Source organism: Cyanistes caeruleus, chromosome 15, assembly GCF_971803275.1.
Source record: "Cyanistes caeruleus chromosome 15, bCyaCae1.hap1.1, whole genome shotgun sequence".
Classification (NCBI taxonomy): Eukaryota; Metazoa; Chordata; class Aves; order Passeriformes; family Paridae; genus Cyanistes; species Cyanistes caeruleus.
The window spans coordinates 3,450,310-3,477,858 of record NC_141715.1 but is presented as its reverse complement, the minus strand read 5'-3'; the positions used below and the strand labels follow the sequence as shown (position 1 = coordinate 3,477,858).

The 27,549-nt window shown below is 48.9% G+C and overlaps 1 protein-coding gene across 6 annotated transcripts in view; it reads left to right on the top strand.

The window, feature by feature from the left end:
- The first annotated feature begins 2,394 nt into the window (after nucleotides 1-2,394).
- NSD1 (nuclear receptor binding SET domain protein 1) overlaps nucleotides 2,395-27,549 on the top strand; it is a 57,529-nt gene continuing 32,374 nt past the window's right edge. For 2 of the 6 annotated variants that reach the window (XM_086851856.1, XM_086851854.1), the window contains exons 1-5: nucleotides 3,468-3,574; nucleotides 3,781-4,439; nucleotides 19,224-19,359; nucleotides 22,304-22,476; nucleotides 24,429-27,009. In XM_086851856.1, coding sequence (XP_086707982.1) covers nucleotides 3,801-4,439; nucleotides 19,224-19,359; nucleotides 22,304-22,476; nucleotides 24,429-27,009 — 3,529 coding nt within the window. In that variant the 5' untranslated portion in view covers nucleotides 3,468-3,574; nucleotides 3,781-3,800. Of the gene's footprint in view, nucleotides 2,503-3,467; nucleotides 3,575-3,780; nucleotides 4,440-19,223; nucleotides 19,360-19,597; nucleotides 19,709-22,303; nucleotides 22,477-24,428; nucleotides 27,010-27,549 lie in introns of those variants that run through there. The other 4 variants (XM_086851858.1, XM_086851857.1, XM_086851855.1 and 1 more) reach the window with 3 other exon arrangements.

Sequence of the window (27,549 nt, the reverse complement as noted above, 5' to 3'; positions counted from 1 at the left end):
GCCGCTTCCTGGGGGAAAGGGGGCCCCCGGCAAACCCTCCGGGCAGGATGCTCTCCGTTCCTCTCCTCCTCTGCTTCCTTCCTCTCCCTTGGCCGGGCCAGCCCTCCCCCTGCCCGCGGCGACTCCTTAACCCTTTCGCCCACGCTCCCGGCCGTCATCCAGCCCCACGGCCACGGCTTCCAGCCACCGCCCCCGGCCCTTTGTGCAGGATCCCGGTGCTGCCCCCGGGGTCCGCGCTTCCCCCAGGCCCCGCCTCGGCGAACATCCGCGGCCGGAGGCAACTCGCAACCAGCCCATCCTGCCCACGGCTCCCGCGGGACCCGCGTGGGCTACAGCTCCCTCCACGCTGGGGTCTGGGGCTCCCTGCCTGCCGGCCGTGACGCCCTCATCTCCCTCCGGGGGAGCGAGCAGGAGCCCCCGGTGCGGGGCCGCGCTCCCTTCGGCATCACCGCGGCGCGGGGAGCGGCCATGGCAGGAGCCGGGATGCGCATTCCCGCCGGCCGCGGGGGCACCGGGCCGTTCCCGTGGGGCACCGTGCGATCCGTGCGCGGGCACCGGGGCCTGCAGAGGGAGCCCGCAATGCTGGGCGGTTCCGCGGCTACCGGCCCGACCGGCCGTAGAGCCCCGGGGCGCACTGGGAGCGGGGCTGGGCTGGGGGTGAGCCCGATCGCGGGCCGGGGGGCTGACGGTGAACCCCGCGGTGGGGTGGCCGCGGCCGCCCGAGCTCCCCGCTGCAGCCCGCAGACAAAGCCCTGCGGCGGCAGGGCCGGCCACGCTGCCCGCTGTGCCGCACATCCGGGCGGGAGCGGGAGGCAGTGGCCACCATGCCATTTCCCTGTTCCTCTGCCGGAAGAGAAGGGCTGCAGAAGGCCCTTCCTGCGGGCGCTGGCCATGGCACGGGCGGAGGTGATACAGCAGATGGGAAGCGCGTCTGAGGGCATCCCGCCACCGCTGCCCTGCTCCTCCCTGCGCCAGTAACCACATGGCCGCAGGTGCATCACTGCGGAGCCCCACTGGGACAGCGGGATGTGGACATGCCTCGGGGTGCGCACAGCTATCTGGGCATCGCTGCCCAAGCAGTACAGCCCCGGAACACCAGTGTCGCATGGGCGTGTGCTGTGCCATGTGCCCACAAGGCTCACAAGGGGAAACCAGGCTGGGACATGTCCCGATGGCTCTGGCTCTTCCCGCTCTGCCTAAGAGGGGGCACTTCAGCAGGAGGGCAGCTGGCGACAGTCAGTGCCCAGGATACAGTTCTTCTGCTTGGAACAGCCCTAAACATCTCCCCAGGTTGCTCACTGGGTCTCAGACAACAGCTTTGGGAAGACACGGGGTGTTCCTGCTCTGCACACGCCCTGCCCGCCCCTGGGGGGGTATAAATAAACCACTAGTTTTATTTTGGGAACGTGGCAGAAACGTGCGTGGCAAGTTGCTCCAATGAGAAAAGAGCAAAGTTGGCTGCTGGGCTCTCTCCCAGGTGTGCCAGTCTGCAGCTGCCAGTCGATCCTGGACAGATGGACAATGTATTTCCTGTTCAGGTGTAAGCCAAGGGACCCAGGTACGCTGGGTGATGCCCCAGCTCTGCAAAGGTGGGGAGAACTGTGTAGATACTGGAACTCAGTGCCAAGTTCATTCAGCACTGGGGCACAGCATGGCCCCCGCTCCCACATGTCACCATGGCAGGTGAGCATGGAGGGAAAGGGCCTAAAATAGGTCAGGTGCCACCAGCTGAGCCCTGGGCTGGGACCTCAGAGGTACAAACATGTTACGAGCAAAACTTCCTGCCGAATCACCCCACCCTCCGTGGGTGTGCTGGAGTGGCATGAGCTGAACGTGGCAGTGTTTCTGTGGTGGCAGCACACAGTAGGGTGACAATGGGTCGAGGACCTCGGTGTGGCTCCTCAGAAGCAAATGCTGGGAGAAATGGTTGTTCCATCACCAGCCACAGACAGAGCAGAGGGAGTGCTTGGGCAAGACCACACGGGCACCAGGAAGGCAGGTGCCTTCAGTGGGGCTGCCAAGGTGCGCAGGCAGGGAGGAGGCAAGTCCTCGGTGCCCCTCTGAGATGCCAGCCCGCAGCCGCTCCAGGACAGCGTTTCAGCGCCTGCGGGGCAGCGAGGCCCGGGCAGCGGGCGCTCCCTGCCTGGGTGTGCAGAGCGGCTGCTCCGGGGCCCAGCCCGGCGGGGGGAGCGCGGCGCCAGCACGGCCGGGGGCTCCCGCACGGCCGGGCCGGAGCGGGGGGGAGAAACAAAGGGCAGCGGCGGGCGGGGGGAGCGGGTCCGCACGGGCAGTGCCGCGACGAGCCCCGTGGCGGCACCCCGGGGGGCGGCAGCCCGGCCCTGCCCCCCGCGCGGCCCGGGCAGCACCGCCCCGGTGCCACATCCCCGCGCTGCCCCGGCTGCCCCCCGCCCCGTGCCTGCCCAGCCGTGCCGGTGCGGCGGCGGCGCGGCGCGGCGCCCGGACCCGTGCGGCTGGCGGCGGAGACCCCGGCCCGCATCGGAGGTAGCGACGGAGCCGCCGCCCGCCGCGGGCCGGTTGCGGGGGGCGGCGGTGGCGGCCCGTCCCGGCGGAACGGGCGGGCGCGGGGCCGGTGCGCGCCGCTCGGCGGCGGGAGGGCGGGCGGGAGCGCGGCTGTCCGGGAGCGGCGGAGCCCGGCGAGGACAGCCAGGCCGCGGGCACCCGGCGCCGCTCCCCGGCGGGCGAGGCTCGGCAAGGCTCGCACGGCTCTGCACGGCAGCCCCGCGGAGGGCGACGGCCCGGCCCGCCGGTGCGCGGGAGGGCGGCGGGGGAGCGCGGCGGGGGAGCCGGGCCGGCCCGGGGGCGCGGCGGACAATGGCAGGGGGTAACCCGAACCCAGCGGGGGCGGGCGGCGACCCGCGCCACCCGCCCCGCTGACCGCCCGCGGGCACCGGGGCCGGGAGCGGTGCCGAGCGGTGCACGGGGGCCGCCGCCGCCCGGGTGCCCCGGCGGGGCGCAGGGCCTGGCCGACTCCATTTTGTTGGCGCCCGCTCCGCCGCCGTTCGCAGGCCCGCGGCCTGCCCGGCTGGGGCGGGGGGGAAGAGCGGCGGGGGAGACACTGCGGGGCCGCCCCGTCCCATCCCGGCCCGGTGCCCCCTGCCGCCGCCTACGATGGACGTGCGGGCGGCGGCCCCGAGGCCGCGGTGCCGGGTGGGGGGATGCGGGGAGCGGGGCAGGCCGGGCCGGGCCGGGGCGCGCCGGGGGGGGGCAGCACTGAGCGCCCCCTCCCCACCTCCCCCTCTCGAGATGGGGGGGGGGAGGGGGCCGTCGAGGGGGGGGTGCTCGTGCGGGGGGGCAGGAGGGGGGGCCAGGCCCGCGCGGGCGCGCGCGCGCTGATTGGCCGCGGCCGCCGAACCCCAAGAGCGGGGGCGCGCGGGGCGGAGGCGCGCGCGCGCGCCCTCGCGGGATGGCGGCGGCGGCGTCGGGCGCGCGCATGCGGGGGAGGGAGGAGGAGGGAGGCGGCGGAGCGGCGGCGGGGCCTGGCCGGGCCGGGTCGGCGCGTCTCCCCATCCGCCCGCTCCGGGGGCAGGCGCCGAGCCGCCCGCGGCACCCGCAGGTGAGCGGCGGCCCTGCGGCAGCGCCCAGCAGGGCGAGCGACCCCGGCGCCGGCCGTGCCGAGCCGAGCCGGGGTGGCCGGGCCGCGGCCTGGGGCCTGTAGTGCGGCGGTGGTGGAACGGGGCCGGCGGAGCCCAACGCGGCCCCCGGGTGCGGCTGCCATTTTGCGGTGCAGGCCGAGCTGACCCCATTGTGCTGTGCCCGCAGGTGGATGCCCGCCGCCCGGCATGGAGCAGGCCTGCGAAGTGAGCCGCCGCAGCTGCCTCGTCCCCTTCGGCACCTCGCTGTCGGCCGCGGAGCCCAAGAGCGGCCCCTTCGGCGAGGCCCGCGGCCCCGAGCCGCCCGCCATGCAGCTGGCGGCCGCCAAGCCCGGCTACGGCCAGGACCCGTCGTCCTGCTACATCCCGCTGCGCCGGCTGCAGGACTTGGCTTCCATGATCAATGCCGAGTACCTCGGCGGTGCCGCCGACGGCACTGAGGCCCTGCCCGACCCTGGCTCGCCGGGCCCCCGCCTGCCCGCGGCGCAGGAGCCTGCGGCCGAGGTGCCCCGCGGGGCCCGGGCCTTCCCCCTGCTCCTGCGGGACGGTGGAGAGGAGGCGCCGGAGGAGGAGGAGGAGGGCGCCGAGACTCCGGAGGAGGAGGAGGAGGAGGAGGACGACGACTACGACGACGACGACGACGACGACTACGAGGAAGAGGAGGAGGACGACGACGACGACGACGAGGAGGCGGCGACAGAGCCCGGCCCGCGGAGCCGCGGCCGCTCCGCTCCGCAGCGGGGCCCCGACAGCCGCCTGCAGCCGGCCGAGTCCGTGCCGGACGGCGGCCCCGGGGAGCAGCCTGAGTCCTCGGCGGCCCTGCAGCTCGTAAGCACCGTCGGGGAGCGGGCGGGGGGGCCGTGGCCGCTGCCATTTTGCGGTGCGGCAGGGCCGGGCCGGCCGCGCTGCCTCCCTCGCCCCGGCACCCCGGAGGATGGGAGCCATCTTACCGAGCGAGGGGGACCCTGCCGGGGCCAGCGCGGGCTGTCACCGCGCTCACCGCGCACCTGTGTCCCGGCGCGGCCGCCCGCGCTCCCCCCGCCGCTTTTTCTCCCGTCAGGAATAAGAGGCATCATCGTTCTGCCCAGCAACTCGCTGCGGAGTTCGGTGGAGTTTTTCCCCGGTTGGAAGGGGTTTTTTTGAGCGCAGTGCAGATGAGGAGGCCAGGAGGGAGCGTTCCCATCTCCTGCCGCTCCGGCTGAACGCTGTCAGTGGCTCTTTGTCTGGCCAGGCCTGAGGTTCCCGAGCTGTGAGACCTTGGCGGTGGCCGGGGAGAGGCCGTGTCATGGCCTGACAGACCTCACGGGCAGCAAACCTTGCCTCTTATTCAGGCTTTTTTTTCCCTTTTTTTTTTTTTTTTTTAATTTCTCTCTACACTCACAAATTCCTTTAATTATAATAGAATTAATAAGAAGCAGAACTGATGGAACTGTAGGAGTTCTGAAACGAGATAGATGCATTTAGTATATTTTTTTGTGTAATTTGGTTTTGAATCGAAGGATAAGAGATGTTTCTCAGTGTAAGCTTTTACTTGCAGCCATATACGTATATTTCCTGCAGTTTTAGGTTGTTTGGTTTGGGGTTTTTTTGTGTATTTCTTCAATTTGTTTTTCAACCTCAAGGTTCCTTGCTGGAGTATACTCTGGGCTTTTTAAGTATTGATGCAGGGTTTGAAGATTAGCTCCTTTGACAGGACTAATACCGAAACCATCTTGCTCTCTAATTTCAGTAGAGCCACTGATGCTGGACAGGTTGTGCATGCAGTGCTTGGGAGGCAGGATTGTGTTCCTTAGGGAACGCTCAGTGTTCCTGCTGCGTGCTCTGGGAGGTGGGGAGCACCTGTCACAGAGTGCCCATGGAAGGGGCCAATCTCAGGAAGATGCTGACAGCAGCTTAATTTGTAGAACAGTTCAGGCTTGTAGATACTCTTAAGCGTTCCTTGGGAAAAATCCCTCGGTCTCTGGTGATGAGGGGCTGCTGTGGGTCTGAGGTTTGCGCATCTCTTCAGCTTTGTTTTGCATAGGAAAGCGGGGATCTCTCGCAGACATGTGCTCGGTGATGCAGTTGTGGGAGGGTCTCACTTTGTAAACAGAAGCTCGCAGAGGTACTTTCACAACAGTTGCCTTTACAACGTGCTCCACAGAACTGCAGCTGGTACGGTGACAAAACCGTCCTAGTGATGGAGCCTGTTATTTGAATATGCAACGAGGGTTAACTTTTCAGTAAAACTGCCTTACCTGTTTGCTGTAGTTAGCCTTCCTGGGTTGTTTTGCTGGCTTAAAAGCACAGCTGCATCCCTAAAAAAAAAAAGCAAAGAAGAAAAGCATTTTTTAGGCAGCCTGGGGTCTTGCTTTCCCTAAGTCTTATGTTCTTTCTTCAGTAAATAAATTGCACGTTGTCTGAGTGGTCCTTCATTTTAGCCCCACTGCTTGTGGAATGGGAGAAGAGAAGGATTTTTTTTCTGTGCCAAGTTACCACTGAGACAGTTAAAATATTTTAATGCTGAACGTGACATAGTAGCTAGAAATAACCAGGTTTGCTCTTCAGGTCGTGTATTCATTTAGGCATTTATTTTCAGTCTCATCTGTGTTTGGTAACTGGAATCAACTTGTTTCTTGAGAACCTGCTAAAACTTGAAACAAAAACGCACCCCAAAAAAAGCATCACAAATCCCTGGGAGTTCTGCACAGCTGTTTGTCACAGCTGGGCTACTCTTACAGGTATCAGCTTTATGCTGCCTATTGATGGGGCTCCTCCACCTTACAGCAAGACTTTCTCAGAGCTTTTATTTTGGGAGCTCATGGCTGTGAATGTGCCACTGCCGCTCAGACTTCCTGTTTTGCCAAGAGGGAAGTGTGTGTATCTCGGATGTCTGTGTCTGCCCCTTGCAAGATTTGAATTTTTCCATAGATGCTTGCTTTGAAAAGGCCGATTTCTGAAATGTCAAGAGTGCTTCCAGCAGAAGGGCCAGAATTTGGTTTAGTCTTAAGTGGGATGCAAAGTCCAGCATTTAAATAATGCCTCTGGGCAGGAGGGTTGGTGGCAGGTATTGTTTTGCATGGGGATTTGTAATAGCCCTGGCACCCCCTGCTCTCAAACATTATCCCAAACAGGGGAGGTTGCTCAAGTACCATTCAGTTGTAAAGAGAGATGTGCATATTCTGAAGTAAAGCTATTTTAAGTGCCAACTTAATCCTCCCTTAAGGGTGTCTGAAGTTCCCAGCACCTCCTGACAGATTTTGTGTTGTGGAGAAGGAGATGATAGCATCGGTTCTTGGGTCTTGTTCTCCAGAGGTGGTAATACAGTGACTGCTGGCCACTGCTGGCTTTCTGCCTTGTGCACATGTTGGGCTATGGCCATTTAAATTTAAATGGATGGTTGTTCTTGAATATCTGTGTTCTTTACCATCCTGATATGAGTTTGTCTGTAGTGCCTTCCTGGCATTTCCCAGTTGCAGAGGCCCTGGACAGCATTATGTCAAGTTGGAGGGAAAGGTGAGTGCAGTGCTGGGGAGGGTGGGTACAGCCACAGAAGGCCTGAGTGCCATAGATATTGCTTGAATTAGAGCAGGTGGACTTGTTTCTTTTAGAACTCTCATGTGGAAATTTTGCTCTTCTAATGTAACTTTTGAGGCCTTAATACTTCAGCTTGTTGGTTTTTAGTTATTACGCACAAAGTATGTTTGAGTCATTTGGTTTGCAGAGTTGAGCGTTTGAGGAAGCAGAGAGTTCCTGGATTCAGGTACATCTGGGCCACTCCTGTGTGTACATTTTGCATTCACAAACTGTTTTCTGCATGGGTCCCTGATGGTTTCAGACTTCAGGATGTGCAGAGGCTTGCATGAAGCTCAATGTCACTTTTCATTATTATTTCCTTATTGTCCATTCCCACGATGCAGGAATGTGTTCTTCAGGTAATGACAGTGAGGAAGTGAGGTACAGGGAAATCTAAAGCCACATGTTTTATCCCTAAGAATGGCTGCTTTCAGGGGCTGAGTGTGAGGAATGAGTGAGGCATGTGTGTAAGCCTCCTGGAAGGTTTTTACTTTACCAGAATCACACTGTTGGCACTGTGTTAGAAGTACTGAAGGCCAGCAGAGTCCTCTCTAGAATTAATCCATGATGAACTTGAGTTCTGCTCTGATCTGCAGCTGTGAGAGGGTACTCTCATTATAAAGTGTTGGTGTTGCCTGTGTGAAAGTTACTCTGGTGTTTGGTTTATTAACTGACGTGTCTGGTGCCATTCCTCTCTTTGCTAAAAATAAAATGAAGGAACCAAAGCCAAGTGATCTTCACTACTCTTGTAAACATTTCTGAAAGAATCTCCTGCTACAGACTGTTGATCCGAGGTGTAACTAACTATTGATAACATTATATCCCTGAGATACAGTAGGTATGACAGTGGTTTGTTTTAGCAGGGAGTGTAAATTTCCTTGGTAATTTACATCTTCCTGGTGAGGAGGATTTTGTTTGGCTCTCAGTGATTGCTGCAAGCATCATCTCCCACTCCGTGCCCCTGGAGAGAACAGGGTCTTTGTGTGCTACTGTCCCCATGCCTCTGTCCTCTCACACATCCCCCTTTGCCACTAGGATTTACACTGTTTGGAGGATGGTATTATTTCACAGAAAAGACCACGTAGCTGGATCTCGTCTTGCTGTGCAGCCTGGTGGCACACAACAGGCCTTGTGTACTGAAGGGCATGCCTGTTTCAAATAGCTCTGAACTTACCTATAAAGGACTTTAAGCTATGGTGGGCGTCCAGAAGAATGGGAAATTCCACAGTGAGGGCCCTGTGTTATTGCTTGACCATAAGATTTTGAGGTCCTTAATGACTTCATGCTTTCAGAGTGATGATGCTGCATTGCCACTTGGTCGTGATGGAGGTGTGAGTGTGTGGGTGTTGGGAGCTGTCATAGCAGGACCTGCTGTGTGTGAGGGTGTGAGAGCAGCTCATTCTGAGCATTCTGAACAGTCTGTAAGATCCAGAGCTCTCCTGCACAGCAGGTTGGATCCTGGAAACGTTTTATCATGGCATTGGGCTGAGATTGCCCTTCCTCTTCTTGTTTCATTGTATTTGTTCTCTGATTGCTGATTAGGTGTGAAATATCTGTTTGTGTACATTGTGTTACAGGAAATGACTTGGTTTCTCTAGAAAATACCTGGTGTGCCATGTGAAATTTAAATGACTGATGCCTTTGTGGGTTCATGTTCTGAAGCTGAACCTGTTTGCAAATAGCAAAACCAGAGGTATTTTCCTGCAGATTGGACATAATGACAGAAACCTCTGTGTAATTTCTGCTTTCTAAATTTAAAATTTACTTCTAAAACTTGAGCAGAAGTTGTTCAGGCGATGTCCTGGTTAATATTGGTTTGTCCTGGTTTTCAGTTGTAATTCTGGAAATAGTAGCAATTAAATTGGCTTTTGCAGGTGTTTGTTTTTTTTTTTTTGGGCTGGATGCCACTTCTCAGGCTCTGCTGGCTCTACTAAATGACTGTACATGCTGGTGATTTCTTTTGGAAGAGTATCTCCCACAAATTGAACCTTTTTTTCCTAAGAAATCTTAGGTTGTTAGAGGTACAGTGATTCAAGTTTTACTGTTACAACTTCTCAAGCCTTGGTAAAATCAATGGTAATGGCTTAGTTTGATGCTGTAGCAGTAACCTTTGACTTCAGAGCAGCATATTCTGCATGAAGTCATGAATTTGTTCTTTGCCTCTTGCAGTGTAGCAGCTTCTTGTTGCACCTTATTACACCCTTGTTCCCAGAAGTCGGGTTAAACTGTGTGATGTGCAACAATTATTAAGTGGGGTTTTTTTTCTTAAATTTCCCCAAGTTAACTGAACAAATCTGCAGCTCACTCAAGAGGTGAACTCTGAATAATGGTCAACAAGCTACTTGAGCCCCAAGAACAAAGCAGTATTATCTAAGATATAATTGAGATGGTATTTCTTAAAAATATATTTGTAACTCAGAAGTTGGTGTTATGGATGATGATCAATTTTCAGTGCAGTTGCTTGGAATATACTTCTGCTTTTCTTACCTGTGACTGACAGCTGATATATGGTGATTTTGATTGCTTTTCAATTATTTGCTCTGGCATTTAGAAAGGCAAATGGAATAGAAACATTGGAAAGAATAAATCCTAACAGGCAGGGGTTTGTCCTAGGAGTTAAAAAACTCAACAGTTTAGGTGAATGCCATTTTTAATACCAAATATACCTCAGTGCCCAGGAGAGGGGAAGGTGCTGCCTTGTGTTGGAGCAGGTGCCAGCTGAAGTGCTCTGTTCTTGTTAAATTAGAAATCTTGTTACAGTGTGGCTGCTCACAGTAGCTCTGCAGCAGTGATTAAATGTGCGACAGAGATAAAGATGGCCTGGGTGTGCATCCATCTCTTTTGTGTCCAAAAGCATTGATGAAGCCAGGAGGAATTTCAGCAGTGTGTCTTGCCTCTACTGAAAGATGGTAAAGCACTTGTTAAAATTGACATGCTGAGTCTTTGTGGTTATCATTAAGATTTATCTCACACGGTTCTTTGGAAAAATGGCAAAGAGAAGCTGGGAGAAAAGTCACCTTGTGTATCACTTCTTTCCCTCTCAAGGACAGGCTGGTCCTGGCTGGGTGCCTTCACTGCTGTCTCTAGCACAGCTGGAGCAGAAGGGTTGTGCTAAGTTGTCCCAACTCATTGCCTGGACTGGTTGGAGCCTTGGCAGTGGTGGAGCTGCACAATCCACAGGTGAATGAATGGATGGATTTCCAGCAGCATTCCGTGCTGTCTCTGTGGGGCTGAGGTGCTGCTGGGGTTCTGGGTGAAGAGCAAGGCTGCAGGTGAAAGGGGCACTGCGTGAGTGGCATCAGGGAAGGGAATGTTTTGGGAGCACTGTTGGTGGCTGAATCACAGGGAAAGGACAGCACATCTCTAGTCCTGGAGGCTTCCCCGTGTGTTTTCCCATCTCCTCCTCATAGGGTAGGCCACTGGGGTAGGAAGGGTTGTCAAGAAATCTTGGAGTGCGTTCTTGATAGGGAATTTGTTCTGCTGGTTATGTGCAGTAACTGAGATAGCGGTGGATGCTGCTGGAGATAGCACATCCCACTGCTGGGCTCTTCAGGGAAAAAACAGTTTTATAGTAAAATAATTATACAATAAAATAGCAGAGTAATTTGTTTTAACTTTCAGACACTCATCAGAAATAATGCACTGGGGACTCCTTTTATATTTTCAGGCACTGGTTTTTGCATGTGAGACACCAGAAGTGTTGAATTGGGTGGAGCAATTCAAGTGTTGCATCCAAGCCAGAGGATGGAATGCTTTTTGGTGTGGTATTCTTTAGGAAAAAGTGAACAGTGAATTTCCTGCACAGTAGTACCTCAGCACACTGGAAACTGCCAGTTTCCTTTTCAGCTCCAGTAGTGCCTGCAGTTTGCAGTGAGGCTCTCGCCCTCAGCCCTGCTTGAAGCTTCAATTTGTTTTGGAGGAGTGTGTTCGTGACTTTCCCTCCCACTGGTGGTGGAAACATAGAAACCTGCTGTTGCCTAACACAACAAGGGTGAGGAGCAGAGTGGTTATCACCCTTCTAATAGTTCCTCCCCTTGCCCTGATGTTACTTTGTTGTTTGGTTTTCCCTAGCACCTGTTCAGACTTCCTACTGTTCTGGCTGATGTGGTGACTGCTTGCAGATTTCTAAATAACAGCTGTAGAACAAGTCAGGTTCCTCTTGATTCTAGTTGGCTGTCCTCTCCCGGTATGGTCACAATGTTTAGGAAGCTGGATTCATCACAGAGAGGTTTGGAAGCCTCTTGGAAGCAGAAGTTTGTAGTACCTGGTGCCTGAAGCATGAACCTTCCTCAGGTTATGGCTTTGAGTGTGGATATCAAGAAATAAATAAGCACAGGATAAATGTGTTGCCCTGCTAGTGTTCAAAAATTCTGATTTCAATTTTAGTAGGAATTCAGAAAAAGCAGTCAAAGTTTTAAGTGCAAATTAAAACGTTATATGAACAGAAATTTTGTTTCTCTTGGGAAAATGGTGTCGTTGAGTAGGGGACTTGCATGCTGAATACCACCTCATTTTCAGGAGGTTATGGTTTTGTTCAAGAGGTGTTTTTTTCATTTGGACTAGTAAAGTGGGATTATCCCTTCCTTTCCTGTGGATAAATAAAAACTTCTGCAGAAAATAAGGTTTGTAAGCCCCCCTTAAATTCTTTTGCTTTTTTTCCTTTTAAAGAATCCCATGGACTTAAAAAAAACCCCAAACAACATCAACAGCCGAACCAAAACAAGCAACAAGCCAGTTAATTTACTTCAACCCAAACTCACACTTTTTAGCTGTTGAGGTTCTAGTACAGTATTCACTCTTTGCACTGTACATGTTGTTTTCTAGTTCTGCTACATTCTGGTTACAGCTTAAGCTGCAATGAATAGAGCATACATATATAAATTAAAATAGCCAAGTTTCATTTTTCATAGTTTGAATCTGTTTTTCATTTCATGGATTTAGAAACTTCATGTCTGAAAAATGAGCACTGTGTTTATCAATGTCTTGCATGTGAGCAGTTTGATAACACATAGAGGAGTACAAAAGTAAGGCTGAAAAGGGGACAAATCTGATGACCTGGTTTCAGTTTGTGGTTTTTTTGCTTGTTCTCTGACATAAGATATTTGTGCGGAATTGTTCTTTGTGAGAGTTTGCAAAGTTTTGGTAATGCCAGCAGTTCCTCGCTCTCTGAAACAATTAGTTCTGATTAAAAGAGCCAGATTTAAAGAGAATGTTGTTTTATCATTTAAAATGTGTACAGATAAGCAAGTATGAGAGTCTGTCCTCTGCTTTAGGCTCCTGGAAGTGGTCTGAAATGTTCTGTGTGTTAGTGGATTTCTCTCCCCTGGTGATCTGAGTGAGATCATACCCTTTCTCTCCCACTTCTTCCTCCTGCCTCCATCAAACCTTGCTGTCAGGTACATTTTTGGTAGGTAGGATGCTGAAGTGCCAAAGCTTTCTCTTGCACTGCTCTTCCATCCAATCCATAAGGAGAACTGTCTCCACTGAGTGAAACAGGGATGCTCTTACCCAGTTATCTTTAAGACTGAAATGTGGTGTTCTCTTGTCAGTACATTCTTTATTTAAAATCTGTATGTGGATAACTCCTGAGCTTGATAGAAATGCTTCAGGATGTCGGAATTACCCAAAGTAGTCTAATCTGCTCTCTTGATTTTAACCTTTCAGGGTAGTTTATATGTATATATGGACTCTGAAAAACTTCAGTACCCAGGAAAATGGCAGTAAAAACTGGCCAAAGACAACAAATACCCACAAGCATGTTGATTACAGAAATTTGGTCCATATCATAATTTCTGCTGTATTTTTTACTAGCGAATATTTAATTAGTGAGTATTTAACACTTCTGGATGATAATGGTCCCAGATATGAGGTAGTGTACTTTTTCAGACATGAATGTAGGTCAGACATCTGTTTGCTTTTTGCTGCAGTGCTGAAGCTGAAGGAAGACTGGAGCAGTTGGGACGAAGGGCATGTCCCCAGCAGCACAGGCTGCCCGTGGCCGTTCAGCAGGCTTCTTCAGCTGCTCTGTTTGCCTTGAAGCTTGCCATAAAGTGCCAGTGTGATTATTACTCTGGTTTGTTCAGATATGCCATTGTGTGCCATTATTTGGGTGGGGGTTTTTGTCTATATGGACTCCAGCTGGGCCTACCCCTTCCCCTGTGTAGGGATTGATTCATGTAAGTTTTGTCACAGCGAGTGCAGGGTCAGCATTGCAACCTCACTCTGTAAAGGCTTAAAGCTCCTGTGCTTGGTAATGTTACTTTGTATGGAGGAAACTGGTGATCTCTGCTTAGTTTCAAATATTTCTTAAGCTATGAAGTACATACAATTTAATTTTCTATCCAATTTCTTGGGGTTTTTGTTGGGTTTTTTTTTCCAACTGATTTGGTTTTGATTTCAGAAAAGCTTCTTTAAAACATGCATCTTTGTTAATGAGAGTTATTATTTCTGGCTTCCATCACAAGTAGTTACTAATTTTGTTTTGTTGTTGTTGTTAGTGTCTTCTCCTTTTTACCTTTCCATGCAGCATTCCCAAGCAAAGTTTATTTCCCAGTTCCTCTCTTTCCTTCTCTCTGTGTCTGTTCATTTCTCTGTGCACAAGTCTTGGGGCTGAGCAAAGTAATGAACCATGGATCACTCAGACTTCTTTCCATTCTCCCTTCATAAAGAGCAGTACAGAGATAGGAGCTGACCTTTTAACTATCTGACAGCAGCAGTCACTGTATGGGAATTACATCCATTGCTGCTTCATTTCTATGACCAGAGTTAAAGGATCTGGATCCCCTGGGACAGGAGCTGCATGGACAGAGGGATAATCCTGACTGCTGAGGTTAAAACTGCTCTGCTTTGTCTTAAATTCTGCAAACATAGTGAGGTTGTGCCATAGCTGGAGGGAAGTTCCATCTCCTGAAGACTCTTGGAGTAGCTTTAGCAATGCCCTTCCAGGCTTGTTCTGGGAGTATTTTAATAGGGAGAACTTGCCCCAGTTGCTGTCTCTCCTTTGTGAGGGCAGAGGGTGAATAACCTGTTCCACCGAAATGGCAGGAGCTGGGAGTGGCCTGTCCTAAGCACGGGGCACCTGTGACATCAGCTGTGGGGTTGGCTGTGTTAGTGGATAACTTTATAGAATCACAGAATGGTTTGGGGTGCAGGGCACCTGAAAGACAATGTCTATGGGCATGGACACCTTCTGTTAGATGAGATTGCTCAGACCTCCATGCAACCTGACCTTGAACACTTCCAGGAATCCAGGGGCAGCCACAGCATCTCTGGACAACCTGTGCCAGGGCCTCACTTCACAGGGAAGAATTTCTTCCTCACATTTAATCTGAACCTACTCACAGACTAGCCATTGCCCCTTGTCCTGTCACTCTGTGTCCTTGTAAGAAGTTCCTCTCCAGCAGACTAGACTGTTTGGCCCAAGCTATCCAGGTGCCTTCAAATGTCATCTTTCCCTCAAGTTTGTTTTGGTAGGGTATTTCTCTGGTAAAAAAGCTGTTGATCAGCTCAGCCATATCCGGCTTTGGTAGCTTGTAGGAATTAGATGGACGTCTTGTCATCTCGTTCTGTTAGGAAAAGATTAATGATCACCAAACTTAAAGGAATAAAAAGTAGTGGTGGGGACAGACTGTGGATTGATCCTCAGCAAGCTTACAGTTCTAACTAATAAAAACTTAGGTATTTGGAACAACTTTATCCTGGGCATAGATGGAATGAAAGGAGAAGCACGAGAGTTGCTGGCCTGGGAATGAGAAGGTTTGAAGAGAGCACTGGAAGTTTATGGGGCAGACTTGTTGCTGTTTCTGCCCCTGGCAGTGGTGTTTGGGCCGGCTCATGGGTGGGGTGTGACTTACCTGGCAGCTACCAGTGTGGTGAGATCTGCTCAGGAGATATCCCTATCCCATGCTGCTGCTGCAGGGCCCTGGGCAGGTACCTGCTGTACACTCAGAGGAAAAGATTAGTGCCATTGTTTACACTGTATTGGTTAATTACCCTTTGGATGTGGCTGCCTCCTTTTATTTTCATCCTTGGCTTTGATTCTGTCCAGTTTGTGCCTGAAACAGGCTTGGCAGAATCTTCCTCCTTTATTTTTGGGCTTCTTCCTTGCTTTTCTTCATCATCCTTACACAGTCTCTTTTGCTGCCCCAGCCTTCCTGCAAAACATGTTCTGTCCCTGGCTTCATTGAGTAACATTGTTTGTTTATAATTACGACAGGAATAAACTGTAATAGGCCTTTCTTGGCCAAGTATTTCCACGATGGCTTTCCAAAGCAGGTCTGATTTGGAAATGTGCAGGGCTACAACGGCTGCAGATCAGTGCTTGATCTCTGGACAGATGTCTCTTTGGGTATATGAAATTGCAAATTTGAAATTGCCTGTAACATATCTCTATCCCTTTGTGTGCAGTTCAGTCTTGCTATGGCTCTGCCAAGGTGGTCACATCCCTGGTCAGGCTCTTGGGGCACGTGGGGTGTCTGCAGCTGCATCTCCAGCTGCACTGAACGGGTTGGTGCTGCTCTGATTTTCATTCAGAGATGTGCAGTGCTGCAGGAAAGGTGCACCCAGTGGCTGTCAGCATTGTCTGTGTTTGTGGACTTCTGCTTTGTGCCACTTCTACCAGCAAGATGAATGGATTGAACAACAGCTTCCAGTGACAGAGCCAAGAGTGGTTACTGGATAAGGGTTATTTTTTACCACTTTCTAATGATGTGGTTATTTTCAAGGGAGAAAGATTGGTGACAGACAGTTGAGGACTGACAGTATGTTTACCAAAATAAAAACACTTGGAAATTTAAGCTTTGTTTGCCTGATACGTTTCATTATTTGCTGTATGGTGAGAATTTTGGGAGGGTAAAGGTACTTGGCTTTCTAATAGAAAGCCTGTTCATGAAGCTGAACATTTGGTATTTCACTTAGTGAATTGCAGACTGGTGTGTTTGGTTGGTGTAGTACAAACAGATTCAAGCGGTGACTTTGCAGGTGGTTTTTGTGTCATCCTGCTGCTGAATCTTGGCTTGTGACCCCTTCCACAGTGATCATTTGGGGTCTTTGGTGGGGAAGGTTTGATTAAAAACATCTGCAAGGTACAGTCTTGTTTTGTCCAAAAATAGCAGAGTGATCTGAAATGCTGCATGTCATCTTGAGTTTAGGCTGTAGCTTGTCCCATCTGAACAGCAGATTAATGCCAAACATTTGATAACAGAGTAGACAGTACTGACTCCCTTGAGGGGAACATCAGACAATACAAAATTGTTGTTCCTCATCAAGGGAGAAGGTCCTGTCCTTTCCTTCCTCACTAACCATGACTCTTATTTGGTTTAATTTCTTCAGTGTATCTGCAGTGGAATTACAACATGGCTCTTACCAATCTACAGTGGCTCACAAATTTTCTTGTTATTTAAACACTTGACTGTTTCCTTGTTGTGAAGAAGAACAGTGCTGTGATCAGATGTAGGGGCCTATATCTGAAGTTTATTTTTTAAAAAAACTTGGGCTTTCCCTAGCTAACAGTAAAGTCAGTTACTGTAGGGCTAAATTTTTGGCCATCAGGATTTATCAGTACTTTGATCTTGACATAGTAGATGCTGATTTTAATAGGGGTGAAACTTGTATTCTGACATAAGAAATATATGCTTTGGGTTTATAATTTTTCTGTCATGCTTCAGAGTTTTAAGGAAGAGACTTTACTGTACCTGGAAAGGACAATAACTGCTACTTTTGCTCCTTTGCTGTTGGCTTTTCAGTGTTACACATTTTGAAAGTACCTAGCAGATTTTTTTTTTCCATGCGAAGAAAAAATGTTAAGGCATCTGTGGCAGGTTGCTGGGATTTAGTGAGGGTAGAAGAAAATTATGCAGGACAGTGACCTGCTGCAGTGCATCCTGTCACAAGGCTCTCCCTCAGGACATGATGCTTCCTGCCTCTGTGACCCACTGGTGGGGACTTCATGGTGGGTGATGGTGAGTCCAGCACCTGACTGCTAATGCTGGGGAAATGAGAGAGGAAGCTGGGCAGGAATGAGAATAGCTGCTGACTTCTTGGAAAGAGGTTTAGGCATTGTCTGAATAGTTTCCTGAAAGCCACCTTTTCACTCAGCTGGGGTGTTGGAGGTTGACAAAGAGTTGATTTAAATGCAGACTTGCCTCAGGGCAGGGGTTGTGGGTGTCCTTCAGGTGGATCAATGTGAATGGCTCTGGCAAATCTCCAGTGAGGTTTTACTGCTCTGTCCAGGTGCTCAGGTTACAGTTGTCTCTAAGATGCACATCTATTGTATGTGTATGCACAGCATCCGAGATAATCAGCTGGGATATACATGTGTCCCTCAAAGCCCAGGCTGGAAGTCTGTGTAAAAAAAAATTGAGGCCAAAGTCACATTTACAAGAACTCAAGTGGGGAAACAGACTAAAAAAAGAAGGGGTTTGCATCTGAAAGTGCATCTGCATTTTAAAAGCAACAGCCAAGGCAGCACCTCTGGTTTCTGTTCACAGATACAGCTGGAGACACAGAGGCTGCAGCAAGGCAGCGACTGAGAGAAGGGCTGCAGCCCCCTGCCCTGTTCACATTCCCTGTTCCTGAACTACTGCTCAGCAATAAGTTATTGTGTGGCTTTGATGAGTGAGTGAGGGAATTTCAATAATGTAGTCTGTAATATCATTACGTGCCTTTTTTCATGTGACAGAGTTTATTCTTTTGTGTTTTCTTCAACCACATGAATAAGACCCATAAAACTCAATGAGAAACGGAATATATCTTTTATTAGAGAGGTCTGTTGTGTTTTAGTTGCTGGGATGTTGAACTGGGTATGGCAAGAGACGTGCCTCAAGCAGGGTGGTTAGCAGGATGGAGAAGTGAAGCAGAAAGGTGTGTGTTTGTGCTGTAACATCTTTAATGAGGAGCATATTGCTAGTGCTTATTGGCAGGAAAAATACCTAGAGAGCTTCTTGGAGCTCCTAAAATGCTGAACCCACCTGGGACATGTTGGTGGGTGCTGCTAAACAGCCGGGGTACCTCACAGCTGGATATGGGGACTCTTGTATCCTGTGAAAACCTATTGTATCTCCTCTTGGCTCAATAATTCCCAATACCAAAGCTCCTAGATCCTCTCCTTGGCAGAGATCCTGCTGGTAAAGCACATCCAGCCAGAGAGGCTTCGTGCTTCGCAGACAGCGCGGGATCTGCTCTCAGCTCTCGGGCAGTGACACAGGAGTGGCATTAAACAGCTTTAGGGTTTGTGTATTGAAAAATTTCAGTATTCTTGTGGCTGCTGCACAGCCCTGAGAAGCTGAGTGCATTTGGGTGACTGTGGCTGTGGAGCTGATACTTGTGAGCAGGTTTTGGAGACAGGCAAGGTCAGTGTGTCTGTCTGTGTCCTAGAGGGGGGTGGCTGCTGTTATGCTCCCTTTCTGCTCCATAATTTTGGGGCAAAGCAGCACCAGATCTGCTCATACAAACTAAACATCAGTACAGAAGAATTTTTTATGATTGTACCTGTCTTTGGTTTCAAATATTTTCTGGTGAACCTTTATCCTGACACATCTGAGAAGCAAGAAAGTTACTAACTTGTAGATACCAACCTTTTATTTAATTTTTTTATTATTTTATTTTTTTTTTGATGAACACTTAATTTGCTGTTTTTAATCACATTTCAGTCAGGAAAATTTTGCTGTCTTTTATCACTACTTTTTCCATGTGTTGCAACCTTTGAAATAAACAAACTGGTGTTGGTGGAATAATAACTGGTGTTGGTCTAGTAGTAACTCCAAATATTTACCTGTTCAAATGTGTGAAGTTTGAGTGCAGTCATTTACCAGAGGTCATGTTACTTACTAAAAAAAATAACAAAAACCTCAAATCCTCTTATTGTTGTGTTCTTTCAGAAGAATGGGGAGAACCATTGTGTTCTTTGAAGGTGTAGGAGCCACTAAGTAAAATCAGCACTTGCTTTTTAATGTAAATGTCTCTGCTGTCCCGTGTAATCTGCACACAGGGGGGGAGGCAAATCTCTTCAAAAGCATCTGGAGCTTTAGTGATTTCATGTGTTCTGGTTTTTCCCCAAAGATCCAAGCCAAGAAGAAACCCACTCCAGTGAAGTATGAAGTTGGGGATCTTGTTTGGGCCAAGTTCAACAGACGCCCATGGTGGCCATGCACAATTTGTCATGACCCAGTGCTGGACTGTCACTCAAAAATGAAAGGTACTGTATCTACTCAGACCACAAAGTGGAGGCATTGTGTACAGCAGGATGCTGCTGCTTTTAATTAATTTTAAAAGCATTTCTGGTCTTTGAAAGGTGTGAAGAAATAGACTGCTGTGGAAAACAAGACCTGGATCCATAAAGTAGAGCTAAATGAGGGAGGTAGCAGGAAGAAGAAGGGGCTGGGGGTGGTGAAGTGGCACAGATAGCTGTTGGACATTTAGGCTTTTCTTCCCAGACTGTAGGATGGACAAATAGCTGGGCTATGCTCAGGGCAGTGCAGAAGAAGGAGCAGCCTCTCAAGAAAGGTATGCAGAGAAAAAGGAGATGGATCAGAGAGGTGCAACAGGTGAGGAAGCAGAGATGGGAAGATTGGAGAGTATGAGGACACAGAGAGTTGTTCTTGGAGAATGGGAGACTGGAGAGGCTGAAGAGTGGAGTATGGGGTAATGCAGAGTAGCTGCTAAATGCTTGAAGGTGTGATGGGAGCATGTGCATGGAAGTGAAATTTTTGGGTCTTGTTTGGTACAAGAAAGAAAGGGGCCGTTGATACGGAAATTCTGGAAAAACCAAAGGATGGAGCCACATATGTGAATGTTTAGGGTGTATAGTGTGAGTGAGCTGAGTGTGAAGAGGAGAGATGGACAAACATGACAGAGCTGTGTATGCTTGGCCACAAGAGAGAGCCAGGAAGGGAGAAAGAGTTTCTTTAAAAGATCAAGACAGGTACGTGAGTGATGGAGAGAACAGAAGGGAAGTGAGGAATTGTTTGCTTTTAGTATCATACCAGATGCCACAGGGAAACTGACACAAACAGAAAGGCTTTTTTGTTCCTGGTTTCCCTTTCTGATTCTTTTTGTTCTGTGGGCAACTGGAAACCCCTTGAACTGGTGTCCTCTGCTGCTGACAGCTCTAGACTGGTGAGATTGCCACTCACTACTGTTTGTCCCCAGGTTTTGTGGCCCTTGCCAGCCTAAGCACAACAAGTGCTGGGCATGAGTGGAATTCTTTTTGAGTGGCCATCAGCTCAGAGCCACTGCTGTTTCTCTAGAGACATGAAGTAGCTTTTCCTACGTGGTGCTCACATCATCCCCAAGCCTGGTTGCTGAAGTCTTCTATCTTCACCTCCCCCTTCATCCTTTGGGAGGCATTTATCCTGATTCTGGAGAATAGTGAATGTGCTGTTTTAAATAGTCTTTTTCCAGCTCTCAGAATCCTGTTGGAGATGTTTCCAGAAGATATGCTTCTATATATTCTTCCCCCCCATCCCTCCTCATGAAGTTTTGGGCAGGATTTAATGTGTACAGCTGTCCAGTATTCCACTTTCAGCCTGTGCACGAGGATTTCTAACAAAGGAATTGTGCAGGGAAGAAAAGCTCTGTTAGCAAGTTCCTGCAAGGCCTGATCTCCAGCCACATGATGGACTCTCCCATCATTGTTTTATCTGTGTTCAGACCAATGGGGCTCAGAGGAAAATGGTATTTTCCAGCTGTGGCTGTATGTATTGTGCTTGTCCTCCCTTCCCAGTGCCAAGGTGGCAAAGCAGGTGGATCTGAACTCTGGCACTTTTGGGCAGGAAGAGCTGGGCTCTGTGTGCACTGTAGGAAGCACGGTCCTACTGCCTTGGCTCTCCTGTTGCCAAGGGAACAAGCCCTTCAAAACAAGGCAGGTTGCTTCAACCTCGACACTTGTGCTGAAAGCTCTTCTCTTGGGATTTGAGGAATGGTGTTTAGTTAAAGGCAGTTTACCTTTTCTCAGCAAGCTCTTGACTTGGAAGATTTTTGGAGCTGGAAGGTGTAGGCTCAGTGGCTTGAGTCCCAGAACTGTGAATGGGTGGATGAAGCCTGTGATCTCTGCACTTGGTTTTTGATGTTCTGGTCCTTGTTTGTCATTCTCTCAGTGGTGTTGGTTAGAATCTCAATTTCAGCATCACTTAAGGCCAGGCTGCCACACTGTGCTGGCACCCTGGAGGAAGCAGCACAAACCAAATGGGCTGGAAGTGTAATCTGCCTGTTCAGAGAGTGAAGGTGTTGCCAGGAGAAAGTTAATACATTGCAGCAAACTGGAGGGAGAAGTTTATATCCCTTAAGTGTTGTTTGCTCTGTTGTAATGCTTGTGAGCAGGCCTTTTCCACCAGCACACCCAGTACTGATTCAGTTCTTATTTGTACCATGTGCCTTCAACATTCTTGCTTAGAAAGTACCTTTAAAGAAGCTTTGAATGTGCCCTTATGTTTGAATTTCTTCTCTTTCTTTGCACCTCTGTGCCTGAAGTATGGAGAGACTCATTTGAGCTAATGTTGTGTCATGTTACACCTAATCTTTCCAGTGTGTGTGTGCATGTGTTTGCTTAAATGCTGCTGTTCATGTTTTGTGTCCTAAATAAGACTTTGTTTGGTATTAAAACATTGAACAAGATGGGATGTGTTGTGATGGGGGAGGCTCAACCTGTGTGAGTAAATCCTATCCAGAAGGATGTCAGTTCTGGGTGTTTCCAGCACTGTTGTGTTTTCCCAACGGTCAAGTGCTCTGGACTGTTTAATCATTAATCAGGGAGTAGCAGAAAAGAAATGTTTTGCCTGGTGTGTTGTGTCTCTTGAGGAAAAAATATTACAATGTTTTTGCTTCTTTTTTTTTTTTTTCTTGTGAGCAATCTTTGCTGTAGGAAGATGACCAATCATAGGCATGTTAATCAATTGTTTGCAAGAAAAAAATCCCAAACAGTTTAAAAATAGAGTAGCAATGTAGAATATAGACAGCAGCGATCAAAGGGGTCTCCCTTAACTGTGAGTAGAAATCCCCAGAACTGGTGTTTATGTGGGAATGTTGTTAAACAAAATGTAATTGAAAATTACCTCTCAAACTGTTACTGTTTTCTGTGTCTCTTTTTGTGTCTTTATTCTGTTACATACAAGGGGTTAATTCTGTTGAATTTCTTGAAATAGTTTCCAATCAGAGACCATACCGAGAGTACTATGTGGATGCCTTAGGAGAACCTTCAGAGAAAGCCTGGGTTGCTGGGAAAGCTATTGTCCTCTTTGAAGGGAGACATCAGTTTGAAGAGCTGCCTGTTCTCCGGAAAAGAGGAAAGCAAAAGGAAAAAGGCTACAAACATAAGGTGAAAGAGCTGTTTTCTGTAATATGTTTTTATTTCTTTGAATCTGCACAGTACAAAATATTCCTTTATGCCTGGATTTGTACTTTGACAGCTTCTGTGAGACTGACTGCAGCAAGGCAGCCAGGGAAGGGATTCTTTGCGTCCTTACAGCAGCATAGTTTATAAACTGCCAGGAGCTTCCAGGCTCTCTTCTGTGCTGGGGTGTGGCCTGCTGCTTGTGTTGCCCTGGACAGCTCTGGAAGGCAGAGGAATCTGGGCTCCATTGGTGTGGGATCTGTTCAGCAGCACAGCCCTCTCCTGATGGGGATTGCAGCACTGCTAAAAAACTTCTGTGTTCTCTGGCAGCCTCCTTTGGCTGATCTGAATCAGAGGTGGAGTTGCATGCTTCACTAGATCACTGGCTGAGATAAAGCAGTGGGTTTTTTAGCACTGCTTCAGTAATTCTCTTTATAGAAACCTGTTAGGAGTTATAATTTGACTTGGAAAATGCTTTGTCAGTGAGCCTGTGGGAATGAGTTTTGTGGCTCATCGCACCATCTCCATTTCCAAACATAACAGCCTTTAGCAGTTGTAGCCAGTTAATGTAATGTGACACAGGGGTCTGGTCTGTGTCTTTAGGAAGGTGACTGCAGAAATTAACTCGTTAGAATTGCTGAAGTGAAGAACTACAGAGGCTACTGTGTTACTGTAAGAGAGCAAATAGTTACACTAGGCAATGGTATCTGGTTTTTCTTTTACTCTAAAGCTTTATAACCTATGTTAGTGCAGAACCATCAGATTGAACGTGCTGTTGCAGATGTGAGTCCCTGGGGGCAACAGCCTTATTTGGTTTTTCTTTTCCAAGGGCATGTTCAGTATCTTCTTTAAGGACTTCTCTCCCTGTGCTTCCAGCTCTGCCAACAACTACTGACATGCTCCCAAGTAACTTCTCTGGTCCTAGAAGTGCTGCATGGCTGCAATTTCATTCAGTATGTAAATGGAGTGCCAGCATGCCTGCAGCTGAGGGAATCAAATGTTTGTTGCTCACATAAATGTCCAGGTTTGCACCCCTGGAAGCCAAAATTGATGCAAAGCTGAGAGTATTTGGCTGGATTGCTATCAGGCTTCATAAAACCTCTTGAGTGTGCTGAGATGAGACTTTGTTGGTTTGGGTTTTTCTTTAAAAGAAAAGTGTCAGCAATGTGAGTTGTTCCTCCTGCCTTGGAATTGGTTTTGTTTTTAGGAGCAGTTGTGAAGCTTTTGGTTTGCTGTTGTGCAGCCAAAAACTACACATGCAGATAAGAAACAAGTTTCTTGTTGATTTTGAGTATTAGCAGTGGTTCCTGTTAAGAATGCAGAGAGCTTTCTGGTTTTTCTAAAGATACAGAGTTAAACTGGGAGACTTCTAAGGAATGGACATTGTGAACTTGATAGAGCACATCTTAGATGTGTGTAAATCTCATGTTTGTCCTGAGGTGAGTTGATGGAGAGGGCAGATCGTGCTCTGAATTCGGGGGATGCAGGAAGAATCAACAATGAGCACAGCAAAGAGGTCTGCTCAGATATTTTGAGGAAAACAATACTGCATTTGCCTTGCAAGGCTTGCTGGCTGTAACTTTGCATGTCTGTGCCAGGGACCCATACTATATGCCTTGCTCTTTACAGGCTGATGTGTTCAGGATGTGTTGGGATGTCAAAACATCTGGTTCCTCCAAGACCTGTACTTGCTAGGCACCTTTTTACTGTTCTGGGAATGCACAGGGCTCAGCTGGAATATGCAGGGTGCTTACCCAGGAGCACTACTCCCTGTGTCTGCCAGACACAGTCTCAGGGAATCCATGTGATTGTGTTAAAGATGCAAAATGCAGGAATGTCACTCTGTTCTATGCCTTGTGCTCATCGCTTTTATCTCTTTGGTTACCTACTCAAATTTTGTCTTTTTTGTTGTTTTTTTTTTTGTCTCCAACTTTAAGGTCCCTCAGAGATTAAGGGCTAAGTGGGAAGTCAGTGTTGGACAGGCAGAAGACATTCTTCTTGGGGGGCCAGAGGATCAGAAGTGCAGCCAGACATCCAGCGAGCCAGACAGCGAGAAGGACGTGGAGCTGGAATACTACACCAATGGCCCTAGAGCAGAAAGGGACACGCAACTGAACGGCTGCTTTAAATCCTTGGCCTTTGACTCCAGACACGTGGCCAGTGAAAAAGGAAAATTACTCATCAAGCCACACGTGAAAACAACCTCTGAAAGCAGAAAAAGGACTAGAGTAAAAAAGAGTGGCACAAGAGGGGAAGCATCAAGGGAAGAAATCAAAGACAAAACACCAGAGAGCGTAGTTAGAAACGTGATTGTTGGGGACCTACCAGAGAAACACGCGTCTCATGAGCTTCGCAGGATTGCCAACAGCCTGACAGCATCCAGTAGCAGCAGGGAAAACCATTTGCTTTCCTCCTTTGGAGAAAGACGTTTTGAAAAGACACCTTTAAAACCAGACTGTGAGAATCGTAAAAGTGATGCTCTGAAAAACACCCTCCAAGGGGATTTGTTTTCCAGCCCATCTTTTGAGAGAGAGAAGAGCTCTCTGGGCATTTTGTGCAGTTCCAAGTTACAGATACACTATTCTGCATCTGATGCTGGTGTTGAGAAAAAAAGAACTGAATCAGATTCATCCTCTTCCCTCTCTGATGGTGGGAACAGCGATGTAGATACCATGGACCAAAGTTCAGAAAGAGCCTCTAGTGCTCTTGAAGTTAGTGATTCTTCAGATAAAGTGGAGAAGGACTTTCCTATGACATCAAGTGGAAACATTAAACTTTCCATGTATCTTTCTCAGAAGAGCAGCAGAAGGGCCAGGAAGAAGTCGCACAGAGATCGCAAACCTCTGGGAGGTTCAGTAACCAACAGACTCGATGCTGAATTTGCAGATGGGGAGCTTGAAGTAGGTTTCTCTGATGCTGAGATGTCATTGACACCTCTTGAGTGCTCTTCGGATGTGAGAAATGACAATCTTCCCCTAGCAAACAAGCACACTACCCCCCAAAGTGTTTCCAAGGACAGCTCCTGGCCTGCTGTTACAAATCAAGCAATCTTGAAATCGAAAAGCGTGAAATTACCCCGAATCAGGAGTATAAAATGTAAACATAAAGAAAAGGTTGCTGGGTTGGAGCCTTCTCTTGCAGAAGAGGATGGTGGCGTGAATCGCTGCTCTTCAGATACCAAAGGTTTCTCTGGCCTTCCGAGAGATTCTCTTCAGAGAAGTGGAAAAGTTGATGGTCAGAAACTGTTAAACAACATGCATGAGAAACCCAGGGATTCTACTGAAATCGAAACAGCTGTGGTGAAGCACGTTCTGTCAGAGCTGAAGGAACTGTCGTATCGGTCCATGAACGATGATGCCAGTGACTCTGGCACTCCAAAGGCCACAGTACCTTCGCTTTTCGCTTCTGCCCCTGGTCATGGTCGTTTGCCTATTGAACCAGATTACAAATTCAGCACCTTGTTAATGATGTTGAAGGATATGCATGACAGTAAGACAAAAGAGCAGCAACTGATGACTGGTCAAAATATAGTCCCATTTCGAAATAGCAGCACAGGTGATGGTTCTGGAAGCAATTCTGCAAGTGGTCTCAAGTCTTTGTCTATTGTAGGTCCCCCATATAAAATAGAAAAAAATGGAGATTGTGCCCAGGAAACAGTAACTCCAAACTCTGCTATAAGCAGCTCCTCATTTTCACGCAATCCTCCAACCAAGTTGACAGGGATTGGTACTGGTAAAAGGGAGCCTGCGAGTGCTGCTGTTTCTGGGACAAATGGCACAAATTGCATGTCCAAACGCAACTGTTCAAAATCTAAGCAGTCATCAAAGCTTGGAGATAAAACAGTTTCAAACAGAAAGGACTTAAAACCAGGAGGGCCAAGTAAGTTACTAAGTCGGTTACCCAGAGATTCAGGAGAACATGCATTCCGTGGGCACGGTTCGGTTACCAGTCCTCTAGGGAATGAGGCAGAAGATACTGAGAGGAAAGAGTGTATTGATTTAACAGAGCATTCAACTGATGAAGACTCTGCCTGTTTATCTGATGACAATTTAGGTCGTGTTGGAAGGAGACCTGAAGCTGGTAGAAATAATGAGAGCTGCAATTCTGCTGCAAATGGGGAGAGTCCAGACTTGGATTCAGAGGCAAATAGTGAGAGCTCTCTTGGTGATGAGTCTAATGATATAAATCACGTAGCACCCAAAAAGCGATGGCAGCGTTTTAACCAAAGCAGTGCTAGATCTAATAAGCACATCAGTAGATCTAGGGAACAAGGAAACTTGGAGAGTGCCTTTGGCCTGAATTCTCGTGGCTTTTCACTGAAGGGAAATGAGTGCTTGGGACGTAGGCATTCCCCTCATTCAAAGGTGCTTGAGGGAGACCTGGCAGTTCAGGACTTTGAGAATCGTTTAGACTTAGTTGATAAACGTTTGAATGTATGTGGTAAGCCAAACACCAGTGTGATGGACTCAGAAACAGAGCTTGGCAACTTTGCTCCCCAGTCTGAATTCTCTGCACAAGGTAAGGGAGCTGGACTTGCGCCAGAGTATTTGTATACATTTTACACTTTTTCATTTAAAGGATAAGTTACAAAACTTGTGGCTGTCTGACAATGTGAAGATGTCTACGTCTGAGCAGGAGAAAGTGTGGGACCTTGGTTTGAGTTCTCTGTAAGCATGGAGAGCAAATGAGGCAGAGTAATTATGAGCTTGTACTCAGGTTATTGGTCAGAAAATTTTATACACATCAAATATCTTTAGTTTTTCCTCAGTGAAAGGTAAAATAAATCCTTCTGAGCCTGGGATTTTTTTTTTTTTTTTTAACTTGCACCTTCATTATGTGTTCCTTAGTGCCACAAGCTTGGTGTTAGTGGGAGAGGTCAGTGCTAGAAAGTTCCAGGAAACTGAACCTCAATGGCTGCTCTGGTTTTTATCTTGCATAATGCTGACATAGTTTGTCTTTGGTTTCTTCTGTAGGATTTCAAGACAATGTGTTGGGAGTTCTTTAGGTTTTAGTGTGGAATTTTATTAGCTGCTCATAGTGACTTGTGGAGCCCTTCAG